Genomic DNA, 12736 nt, shown 5'->3' on the forward strand with positions numbered 1-12736 from the left:
AATTGCGGCACATCAGACGGTAATTATAGGTGCAGTAATTATAGGTACAGCTCTGACGAGGCTGCAGCCGTCAGGCGGCTCTGGCAGGAGCAGCCGCGGGGAGCCGGGGCCGCATCCTCCCCCCGCTCCCGGCTCTATTTTGGGGAGCTGTCCCCGGCCCCCGGCCACCTGCTCATGGCTCCATCCCGCTCTCCGCCATGGAAAAGCGGCTCCAGGCCGCGGGTGGTGGGGATTTTCCACCTAGGAATTGTTTCCACCGGAGGATTTTTACCGAGGAATTTTTACCGGGGAATTGTTTCCACCGGGGGATTCTTAGCAGGGAATTAATTTCACTGCACCCGGAGCTTCTCCCGGCGATACGGCCCGGAATTCCTGGGGGAAAGGGTCGGGAGCGTGTCTGGGTTTGGGGAAAGTCGGGGGCAAAGATGAGGAGAAGGAGGGTGAAGATGATGATGAGGAGGAGGAGAATGAGGAGGAGGAGGATGAGGAGGACAAGGTGGATGAGGAGGAAGATGAGCAGGATGAGGAGGATGAGGAGGATAAGGTGGATAAGGAGGATGAGGAGAAGCAGGATGAGCAGGATGAAGATGATGAAGATGATGATGACAATGATGAGGCAGATGATGAGGAGGATGAGGAGGATAAGGAGAAGGAGGATGAGGATGATGATGAGGAGGATGAGGAAGATGAAGAGGGTGAGGAAGACAAGAATGAGGAGGATGAGGACAAGGTGGATGAAGATGAGCAGGATGAAGATGATGAGAATGATGAAGAGGAGGATGAGGAGAAGGTGGATGAGGATGATGAGGAGAATGAGGAGGAGGAGGATGAGGAGAAGGACGATGAAGATGATGATGATGATGAGGAGGAGGAGGAGTATGAAGACAAGCAGAATGAGCAGGATGAAGATGATGATGATGAGAATGATGAGGAGAAGGAGGAGGAGGAGGATGAGGAGAAGGAGGAGAACGGGAGAGGGCAGTGGGGACCAGGGGATGGGGACATTTCCCTGTCCCACTGGGGTGGGGACAACCCTTCCCTTGTCTGATGGGGTCGGTGACACCTCTTCTGTGTCCCACTGGGATGGGGACAATCTTTCCATGTCCCACTGGGATGGGGACAACCCTGTCCCTGTCCCAGCATGGTGGGGACAACCCTTCCTCTGTCCCAGGATGTTTGGGGACAAACCTTCCCTTGTCCCATGGGGTTGGGGACAACCCCACCTGTGTCCCACTGGGATGGGGACAATCTTTCCATGTCCCACTGGGATGGGGACAACCCTTCCTCTGTCCCAGGATGTTTGGGGACAAACCTTCCCTTGTCCCATGGGATGGGGACACCCCACCTGTGTCCCACTGGGATGGGGACAACCCTGCTCATGTCCCTGTGGGATGGGGACAACCCGTCCCTGTGGGATGGGGCAACCCGTCTCTATGGGATGGGGACACTTTCCCCTGTCCCATGGGGTTGGGGACAACCCTTCTCCTGTCCCAGGGGACACCGTGGCACCTGGGACACGCTGTCCTCTGCTGTGGGACACCTGCGGCCACCACCCCTTTCCCTGGGAAGCCACGAGCATTCCCACCACCCCCACACAGAATTCCCGGCTCGTCCCATCCCAGCCGCCTCCTGTCACCTTCAGCAGGACTTTGGTGACAAAACCCGAGGACTTTTGGTGACAAAAGCCACCTCCACCCCCTCCCTGGCTGCCTCCAGGGTTTTTCCGGGCCGGAACACGGGATGAAAGCGGTGCCGGTTTCCTCCAGGTGTTCACAACCCTCGGGGAGGGTCAGGAGACACTTTGGGGCCGGGAGACAAAACTCATTAATGTCCCAATTAGCGGTGGCCTCGCTGGCGCTGTCACCTCCGCGGCACTTTCATCCCTCCAGACAGAGGCGGAAAAGCAGACGGGAGGCAGGGAAAATGTTCCAAAGGGTCTGGAAAAGGGTTTTTTTCCCCGTCATTGTCGCTCCTGATCCCGCATAAACGTCCTTTGGGATGTCACCCTGGCGCTCGTGACTCAGGAGATGCCACCGAGGGTTTGTGGGCCCTGGTTCGGGGCTGGGAGGGGGAAGAGGGGTCAGGAGGGGCTTTTCTGGTTGGAAAATATTCCCTAAATCCCAAAAATCCTATAAATCCTACAAATCCTACAGTCAGGCCTGTGCTGTGCTAACTGTGCTGGGTTTGACACCTCCAGGAGCTGCCTGAGCCATTCAACCACTGGGTCCTGCAGGATCATCACCGCTGAATCCCAAAAAAACATCGCCACGGAATCCCCAAAACTGAAGGATCATCACCACTGGTTTCCAAAGAGTCACCACTGAATCCCAAAAAAGTCACCACTGAATCCCAAAAACGCATCACCACCAAATGCCAAAAAGCTGTCACCATTGAATCCCCCCCAAAAAATCACCAATGAATCCCAAAACTCCACTGAATCCCAAAAAGACATCACCATTGAATCCCAAAAAACCATCACCACTGAATCCCAAAGGAACGTCACTACTGAATCCCAAAAAATTGTCACCATTGAGTCCCAAGAAAACATCACCATTGAATCCCAAAACTCCACTGAATCCCAAAGAAACCATCACCACCAAATCCCAAAGAAACACCATTGAATCCCAAAAATGTCACCACTGAATCCCAAAGAAACATCACTGCTGAATCCCAAAACTCCACCGAATCTCAAAAAACCGTCAACACAGAATCCCAAAAAGTCGTCACCATTGAATCCCAAGGAAACACCACTGCTGAATCCCCACCAAAAATCACCATTCAATCCCAAAAAGTTGCCACTGAATCCCAAAGAACCATCAGCGCTGAATTCCAGGAAAACATCACCACTGAATTCCCAAAACCCATCGTCACAGAGTCCCAAAACATCACTGAATCCCAAAACAATTGCCACCAAATCCCAAAAAACCCATCACCACAGAATCTCAAAGAATCACCATCGCATCCCAAAAAAGTCACCACTGAATCCCAAAATATTGTCACCATTGAATCCCAAAAAACCATCATCATTGAATCCCAAAATGTCGTCACCATTGAATTCCAACGAATCAAATCATCACCACAGAATCCCAAAAAAGTCATCACTGAATCCCAAAGGAGCATCACCACTGAATCCCAAAAGTCCATCGCACTGAATCCCAAAAAGTTGCCACTGAATCCCAAAGAACCATCGGTGCTGAATTCCAGGAAAATATCACCACTGAATCCCTAAAAACCATCACCACTGAATCCCAAAAATAATCAAAACTCAATCTTGAAAAAAGGCGGAGCACCAAAGATCCTTTTAGGGAAACCCAAAATCTCTCCAGGATCACCAGGAATCCTTTTAGGAACACCCAAAATCTCTCCAGGACCACCAGGAATCCTTTTAGGAACACCAAGGGTCCTCCAGGACCTCAAAACTCCACACATCCATCCCGTCCTCCACCAAAATTTTGGGAAGTGACGCCTCAACCACGGATGCCAACCAAAATCCAGGCAGGACCCTCCTAAAATCATCCCAAAATCTGGGCAGGACCCTCCTAAAATCATCCCAAAAATCATGTGGGAGCCTCCTAAATCATCCCAAAATCTGGGCAGGACCCTCCTAAAATCATCCTAAAAATCATGTGGGAGCCTCCTAAAGCATCCCAAAATCATGTGGGACCCTCTAAAACATCCCAAAAATAATGTGGGACCATCTGAAACATTCAAAAACCAGGACAAGAACCTCCTAAAAACATCCTAAAAAATAGATGGAACCCTCTAAAACATCCCAAAAATCATGTGGGAACCTCCTAAAATCATCCCAAAAACTGGGCAGGGCTTTCTAAAACATCCCCAAAACTGTCCAGGACCCTATAAAACATGCCAAAAATCAGGCAGGAGCTTCCTAAAAACATCCTAAAAACTGGGCAGGACCCTCTAAAACATCCAAAAACCAGGACAAGAACCTCCTAAAAAATGGGTGTTACCCTCTAAAACATCCCAAAAATCATATGGGAACCTCCTAAAATCATCCCAAAAATTGGGCGGGTCTCTCTAAAACATCCCAAAAACTGGGCAGGACTCTCCTAAAATCATCCAAAAAAGTGGGTGTGGCCCTCTAAAATATCCCAAAAATCATGTGGGAACCTCTTAGACATCCCAAAATTTGGGCTCCAGGTGCTGCCCTCACCCACCACGGGCCCAGCTCCCGGGAGAGGGGCGGGGAAAGAGCGGAAATCATGGAATTGTGGAAAATCCAGGGAAAAGGGGAAGACGCTGTCGGCCCCCGGTACTGACCTGGAGACTTTAAACAAAGGGAACACAGTCCTGGCTTCTTCCCGCCCGCAATTCCATGGAGCCCTGGGTAGGGACAGGAAAGGAGGAGATTCATGAATGTTCATGGGAAATTCCAGCTGGGAATTTTTGATTTTTGTTGGGTTTTTTTTGTTTTGTTTTGTTTTTTTTTCCGGGAATTTGGATGAAGGGAAAAGAAAGAAATGAATCGGAGCAAGCGAAACACAAGAGAAAAAACCCAAAATAAAAGAGCAGCGGGAAAGGGGTGGAAGGTGGAGAGGGATGGGGGAAAAGAGGGAAAATCCCACTGGATCCCACAGATTCCATGGATGTAGAGCTGAGAATGGAGTCCCTACAAGCGGGAATTTGTTCCTGCTTGTGGGGAGTGGAATGTCCCAAAATAAGGAGAGGAATATCCCAGAACAAGGATAGGAATATCCCAAATTAAGGAGAGGAATTTCCCGAAATAGGGAGGAGAACATCCCAAAATAAGGAGAGGAAAATCCCAAAATTAGGAGGGGAATATCCCAGAACAAGGAGAGGAATATCCCAAAATGAGGAGAGAAATATCCTAAAATTAGGAGGACAACATCCCAAAGTAAGGAGAGAAACATCCCAAAACAGGGATCAAAATATCCCAGAACAAGGAGAGGGACATCCCAAAAGAAGGAGAGAAATATCCGAAAATGAGGAGGAGAAAATCCCTAAACAGGGAGAGGAACATCCCAAAATAGGGATCAGAATATCCCAGAGCAAGGAGAGGAATATCCCAAGAGAAGATGGGGAATATCCCATAAGAGGGAGGAGAAAATCCCCAAAGAGGGAGTGGAACATCCCAAAACACAGGGAGGAATATCCCAAAACAGGGAGAGGAGTATCCCAAAACAGGGATCAGAATATCCTAAAACCGGGAAGAGAATATCCCAAAACAGGGAGAGGAATATCCTAAAACAAGGAGAGGATTATCCCAAAAGAAGGGGAGGAAAATCCCATAAGAGGGAAGGGAAATATCCCAAACCAGGCTGCAAACCCACCCCAAAAGTTCCCATTCCACACCTTTGGGGTCCTGGATTTTATTGGGAAGAGTTAAGGGTGTGGAAGGATAAAAATCCTGGATTTTTGTGGGTTTTTTTTTCTGAGGAATGCACAGAAAGGATCTTTTTACCCCGAAATCCCATTCCCACACCTGATTTTGGGGTCTGACCCTATGGACTTGACCTGACACCCTCCCTGTGAGCCACCAGGACCCCATAATGGATATGGGGGAATTTTTGGGAAAAAGGGGATGCTCAGGGCTGTCCCCCATGGATCCAGATCCATCCCACCCATCCTGCCGGCCCCAAATCCCAAAATTCCCATTCCCGTGCCCAATTTTGGGGCAATTTTTTGGGGAAAAGGGGGATGGTCAAAGGATAAAAAATCCACCCAAACCCTTTTATCCCCATTTCCCCTGGATTTTTGGGGGGTGGTTTGGAGGGATTTTGGTGGGATCCGAAATCTGGGAAGGAATTTCACGGCCGCTGTGAGTGAATCATCTCCGAGGCGTAAGAAAAGCAGGGAAACAACAACAAAAAAAAGCCAATAAAACCCATGGAATGTGCGTGGAAAATCCTTCGGAAATTTGCTTTATTCCTTTGTTTTGATAATTGAGGAGGGGATGAATTATTTATGCCGCGTTTTGCAACCTGCCAGGAAAACCTGCAGGAATCTCCTTCCTCTCCCTGGTGACACCTCAGAGGTGAAAATTTGGGAATTTTAAGGGAAAAAAGGGAAAGGAGGAGGCCAAAGGCGGCTCCTTCGGTTTTCCAGGGAGAACGGAGCTCTCCAATTCTCTCCTTGGGATTTTGGAGGGAAGGGGAAGGCCCAGGGAGTTCCCAGCTTGGGTTCCCAGCTGGGATCATGAATTCCCAGCTGAAATCATGAATTCCAAACTGGGACTGTGAATTTCAAACTGGGACCATGAATTCCAAACTGGGACTGTAAATTCTCAATGGGAATAATGAATTTCCAATGAGGATCATGAATTCCCAACTGGAATAATGAATTCACAACTGGGACCATCAATTCCCAACTGGAACCATGAATTCCCAACTGGAATTATGAATTCCCAATCGGAACCATGAATTCTCAACTGGGCTAGTCAATTCCCAACTGGAATTATGAATTCCCAGCTAAAGCCATGAATTCCCAACTGGAACCATGAATTCCCAACTGGAATTATGAATTCCCAGCTGGAACCATGAATTCCCAACTGGAATAATGAATTCCCAACTGGAACCATGAATTCCCAACTGGAATTATGATTTCCCAGCTGGAACCATCAATTCCCAACTGGAATTATGAATTTCCAATGAGGATCATAAATTCCCAACTGGAATAATGAATTCACAACTGGGACCATGAATTCCCAACTGAGATCATGAATTCCCAACTGGAATTATGAATTCCCTACTGGAATTATGAATTCCCAGCTAAAACCATGAATTCTCAACTGGGATCATGAATTCCCAACTGGAATTATGAATTCCCAGCTAAAACCATGAATTCTCAACTGGGATAGTCAATTCCCAACTGGAATAATGAATTTCATATTGGAACCATGAATTCCCAACTGGAATTATGAATTTCCAATGAGGATCATGAATTCCCAACTGGAATAATGAATTCACAACTGGGACCATGAATTCCCAACTGAGATCATCAATTCCCAACTGGAATTATGAATTCCCAACTGGAATAATGAATTCCTGGGCTTTGATCTTGGCCTCACCTGTGCATCCTCGGGGCTGGGACCAGCCCTGGGAATTCCCACTTTTCCCAAAATTTGGATGGAAGGGAGACAAAAACTGGGAAAATCTCCCAATTTTCACTCTCCGGAGTTATTTTGGCTGGGATGGGGCAGCCAAAAAATTCCCTCAAATTCTGGGAATGTGACCCTGACAGGACTTGGGCACCTTTGGAGAGGACACTGCCACACCCTTCCCTGACAGGACCTGGGGACACTACCACACCCTGACAGGACCAGTTTGGAACTGGGATTCTGCTCCCACATATCCCAGTTTGGGGCTGGGATTCACCTCCCACATTTCCCAGTTTTGAACTGGGATTTATCTCCCACATTTCCCAGTTTGGAACTGGGATTCATCTCCCACATTTCCCAGTGTGTGGCTGGGATTCATCTTCCACATTTCCCAGTTTGTTGCTGGAATTCATCCCCCACATTTCCCATTTTGGATCTGGGATTTATCTCCCACATTTCCCAGTTTGGGGCTGGGATTCATCCCCCACATTTCCCAATTTGGAACTGGGATTTATCTCCCACATTTCCCAGTTTGGAACTGGGATTCATCTCCCACATTTCCCAGTTTGGAACTGGGATTCTGCTCCCACATTTCCCAGTTTGGGGCTGGGATTCATCCCCCACATTTCCCAGCTTTTTGCTGTTCCCAGATCACCGAACTCCTCCTCTGCCTCCGCAATCAGAACATTTCAGCGGCGAGAGAACAACACAAACAACCCCGAAGTGTTTTTGTCCCCTCCTTCCCTTCCCTCCCACCCTCTCCATCATCTGCTGGAGATGAATCTCAAAAAAATAAAAGAGAAAAAACCAAAATCTTTAAAAAACATCGAAAAAACCCAAACCCCATCATCTGCGCGGATTCTGAAAGCGGAAAAGCAGCGAGGGGAAGGGTGGGGGGAGGGATGAAATTAAAATAAAAATAAAAATAAAATAAAAAGCAGCTGACAGCAAAGTTTCATTGTCCCCGAGCTGCCATCGAGGAGGGCTCAGCCTGAAGGGCCCTCGAGTCCCGCAGCACCTGCAGCCGAGGGAGGGGAGGGGAGGGTGGGGAAGGGCCTCAGAGCACTGAGAATCCTCGTGGGGATGGATTTGGGATGTCCCCAAAATTTGGCTGGGATGGGGAGGGGTCTGAGCCCCCATTTTGGGGGGTTTGGGATGGGGCGAATCCCCCCGGAATTTGGGGAAACGGCCTCGGAGCTGCGGACTGGGGAGATCGGGGCTGGCGTGCTGTGGGGTCGGGGAATTGTGTGGGGTCGGGGAATTTCATGGGATTGTGGAATTTCATGGAGTCAGGGAATTTCATGGGATCGTGGAATTTAATGGGATTATGGAATTTCATGGGATCATGGAATTTCATAGGGTCGTGGAATTTCATGGAGTCAGGGAATTTCATGGGGTCGTGGAATTTCATGGGATGGGGGAATTTCATGGGGTCATGGAATGATTTGGGCTGCAAGGACCTGGAGGATCCTCTCATCCCAATCCTGTGGGACCTTCTCATCCCAGCCAAGGCCATTCCCTCTCCTCCTGTCCCTTGGGATCGCAGCCCGGTCCCCACGGCTGTCCTCTCCCGTCAGGGACCTCAGAAAGTCCCTCCTGGTCTCCTTTTCTCCAGGATGAACATTCCCAATCCCTCAGCACCTCCTGGAGCTCCAAACCCTTCCCTGTCCCTCATGGTGATCCAGAAGGTCCATCCCGACCCCTCTTTTCTCCAGGATTAACATTCCCACTCCCCCAGCAGCTCCAAACCCTTCCCTGTCCCTCATGGAGACCCAGAAAGTCCCTCCTGATCCCGCTTTTCTCCAGGATGAACATTCCCAGTCCCTCAGCCACTCCTGGAATTCCAAACTCCTCCCTGTCCCTCATGGAGACCCAGAAGGTCCCTCCTGATCCCTCTTTTCTCCAGGACCAACATTCCCATTCCCTCCCCCACCCCATGACAGGGACATGCCACATGTCACCGGTGTCACCGGCGTCCCCAGGGCGCGGAGGTCACCGAGGATCGATGGTGACAATCGATGGCTCCGATGGAACCTGGCCCTGGTGGCCCAAGGGCTCCGCGCCGCCAGGGGAAGGGCGGGAATGGGGCAATTTGGGGGAGTCTGGGGGGTTTGGGGGAATTTTTGGAGACATTCGGGGTGATTTTGGGAGAAACTGGAGGAATTTGGGGAAATTTTGGAGGAATTTGGGGGATTTGGAGGAATTTTAGAGGAATTTTGGGGACTTCTAGGGGAATTTTGGAGGAATTTGGGGGAATTTTGTGGGGAATTTTTGTGGGAATTTTGGGGGAAAATGGGGGAATGTGGAGGAATTTGGGGGAAGTTGGGAGAAATTGGGGGAAGTTGGGAGAAATTGGGGGAAGCTGGAGGAATTTGAGGGAATTTGGAGGAATTTTGAGAGGATTTTGGGGGGAATTGGGAGGAATTTTTTGGGAATTTCAGGGAATTTTTGGGGGAATTTTTGGGGAAAAGAAAGGAAGTGCCTTTATCCCCTATTTCCTAACAGGAAAACCACATTTTGGGGGGAAATCTGCATTTTTTTCTCAGTGCTGGCAGTGCCACCCACGTCCCGCCAGTGCCCCACAACTCCCAGGCAGTGCCAGTCCCCAGCCAGGCCTGTCACCATAAAAAACATCTGCACCCTAAATATGGGGGGCTGGGGAGCACCTGCACCCCAAAGATGGGGAGTTGGGGAGCACCTGCACCCCCAGGATGGCACCTGCACCCCAAAGATGTGGGGCTGGGGAGCACCTGCACCCCCAGAATGGGGAGTTGGGGAGCACCTGCACCCCAAATATGGGGGGCTAGGAAACACCTGCACCCCCAGGATGGAACCTGCACCCCAAATATTGGGGGGCTGGGAGCTGGAAAACACCTGCACCCCAAAGATGGGGAGTTGGGGAGCAGCTGCACCCCAAATATGGGGGGCGGGGAAGTATCTGCACCCCAAAGATGGGGGGATTGGGGTTGGGAAACACCTGCACCCTAAATATGGGGGGCTGGGAAACACCTGCACCCCCAGAATGGGGAGTTGGGGAGAACCTGCACCCCAAATATGGGGGGCTGGGAAGTATCTGCACCCCAAAGATGGGGGGCTTGGGTTTGGGAACCAGCTGCACCCCAAAGATGGGGAGTTGGGGAGCACCTGCACCCCCAGGATGGCACCTGCACCCCAAATATTTGGGGTTGGGAAACACCTGCACCCTCGGATTGGCACCTGCACCCCAAAGATGGGCTTGGAAAACACCTGCACCCCAAATATGGGGGGCTAGGAAACACCTGCACCCCCAGAATGATACCTGCACCCCAAAGATGGGCTTGGAAAACACCTGCACCCCAAAGATGTGGGGCTGGCAAACACCTGCACCCCCAAAACGCAACATTCGAGCTTTGGGGGTCCCCAGGATGCCACTTTTGGGGGTCCCCAGTGCCGAGCAGGGCAGGGCTGAAGCCCCTCCCGGTGCCAGGACCCCTCCCCCGAACTGTGACCCCCAACCCACCCCTGGATCCGCCGGGCAGGGGGTGCCGAGGGTCCCCCCGCCGCTCCCGGTGGGTGCCCGGGGGTGCTCGGTGGGCGCCCGGTGGGTGCCCGGGGGTGCTCGGGGGGTGCTCGGGGGTGCCCGGTGGGTGCCCGGGGGTGCCCGGGGGTGCCCGGTGGGTGCTCGGTGGGTGCTCGGTGGGTGCCCGGTGGGTGCCCGGGGGTACCCGGGGGTGCTCGGGGGGTACCCGGGGGTGCTCGGTGGGTGCCCGGGGGTGCCCTGTGGGTGCCCGGGGGTGCTCGGTGGGTGCCCGGGGGTGCTCGGTGGGTGCTCGGTGGGTGCCCGGGGGGTACCCGGGGGTGCTCGGTGGGTGCCCGGGGGGTGCTCGGGGGTGCTCGGGGGTGCCCGGGGGTGCCCGGGGGTGCTCGGTGGGTGCCCGGGGGTACTCGGGGGTGCCCGGGGGGTGCCCGGTGGGTGCTCGGTGGGTGCCAGGTGGGTGCTCGGGGGTGCTCGGTGGGTGCTCGGTGGGTGCTAGGGCGAGAACAAAGAGCGCGGGGCGAGCTCGGAGCTGCCCGTGGCCACCTCCCACAAAAGGGTTGCCAAGGGGGGCACCCCAAAAAGCGCCGCGGAGGTTCGGCCACCTCCGGAGTTATTTTAAGTTTCCCTCCGCGCTTCCTCCCCCCTCCACGCCCCACGCCCCGACCCGGTCTGGGATGCGCCAGATCGATTTATTTATATATATTTTGATTTTTTTTTAATTTTTTTTTTGGCTGCCAGGTGGCCACCTTGTGGCTCGTGGTGGCCCTTTGTGTCTGAGGATGAGGATGAGGAGGAGGAGGAGGAGGAGGAGGAGGAGGAAAAGCGAAAACGCAGCAGGTGAGGAAGAGGAAGAAAAAGAGAGGAAAAAAAAAAACCCCACGCCAACAAATCCCGAGCCTGACCTCTCCCACCACGCCTTGGCCACCAAAAAATCCCGCTGGAACCACCACGGACACAAAAACCCCCCAAAAAACGGTGCCCCCCATAAATCAGCACCCACCCCACCACAAGGGAGGAAGGCCGGGGTGTCCCTCACCCCTCTCCGGAGCGGCCACCAAAACTCCGCCAAGGTTTTTCATTTTTATTTTTCATTTTTTTAATATATTTTTTACCCCCCTCCTCCCCTCACCCCACCCCGACCATCAGAAAGAAAGAAAAAAAAAAAAGGGGGTGGGGGAGGGTGGGGAGGGGAAGAGAGAAAGAGAAAAGAGGGGAAAAAAAAGAAAAAGCAGCAAAAAAACCACACGAATAAAATAAAAAATACCTGCTACTTAAGAATGGATGCACATAGTGAGAGTGACATGCCTTGAGAGGGTGAATTCCCCATTCCTGCTCGCCGAGGTTTTGCTGCGATTTTCCGCCTTTTTTTGGGGTTTTTTTTGGGGGTGTGGATTTTCTTCGATTTTTTAAAATTTAAATTAATTTTTTTTGTTGTTGTTGTTTTGTTGTTGTTGTTGGTTTTTAATTCCAAAGGGTTGGAGGCCGGGCCGAGCACCGGGAGCAGCGGCGGTGGCGGCGCTGATGGAGGGGAGTGGGCGCGGGGAGCGCGCCCGGGAGCGCGCACGGGAGCGCGCGCGGGGAGAACGCGCGGCCCCGGCGGCACCGGCAGGCAGCGACCGGGAGGGGGAAAAAACCCCCAAAAAACCCCCAAAAAACCCCAAAAAACCCCAAAAAACCAAACGAGCTCCTGGTGATGATGAGGGAGAACTCTGCCCTTTAAATTCCTCTCCTAAAGGTTTTTTTTGGGGTTTTATGGGGTTTTTTTTTGCTGGTTTTTGGGGTTTTTTGCTGGTTTTTGTGGTTTTTTTGTGGTCTTTTTGCTAATTTTTGTGAATTTTTTTGTTGTTTTTTTTCGTGGGGTTTTGTGGGATTTTTGCTGTTTTGGGGAGGCTTTTTTGGGGTTTTTTGTGGGGTTTTGTGGGTTTTTTTGCGGTTTTGGGGGCGGTTTTGTGGGGTTTTGCTGGGGGTTTTGTGCGTTTTTTGCTTTTTGAGGGTTTTTTTTGCTGGTTTTTGGGGGTGTTTTTATTTCCTGGTTTTTTGGGGGTTCTTTTGCTGTTTTTTGTGGGTTTTTGCTGGTTTTGGTGGTTTGTTTTGTTTTGTTTTGTTTGTTTGTTTGTTTGTTTTTTCTGTTTTTGGGGGGG

The 12736-nt window shown here is 51.4% G+C and overlaps 1 protein-coding gene across 4 annotated transcripts in view; it reads right to left on the reverse strand.

Moving 5' to 3' along the window:
- SRCIN1 (SRC kinase signaling inhibitor 1) overlaps window positions 1-12197 on the reverse strand; it is a 73004-nt gene extending 60807 nt beyond the window's left edge. Inside the window, exons 1-2 of one of the 4 annotated variants that reach the window (XM_072918981.1) lie at window positions 11901-12197; window positions 4282-4344 (exon numbers count right to left, since the gene is read on the reverse strand). In XM_072918981.1, coding sequence (XP_072775082.1) covers window positions 4282-4344; window positions 11901-11922 — 85 coding nt within the window. In that variant the 5' untranslated portion in view covers window positions 11923-12197. Of the gene's footprint in view, window positions 1-4281; window positions 4345-11859 lie in introns of all 4 variants that reach the window. The other 3 variants (XM_072918985.1, XM_072918983.1, XM_072918984.1) reach the window with 3 other exon arrangements.
- Between the last annotated feature and the right edge of the window lie 539 nt (window positions 12198-12736).

This window comes from Taeniopygia guttata, chromosome 27, assembly GCF_048771995.1.
Source record: "Taeniopygia guttata chromosome 27, bTaeGut7.mat, whole genome shotgun sequence".
In the NCBI taxonomy this organism is placed as follows: Eukaryota; Metazoa; Chordata; class Aves; order Passeriformes; family Estrildidae; genus Taeniopygia; species Taeniopygia guttata.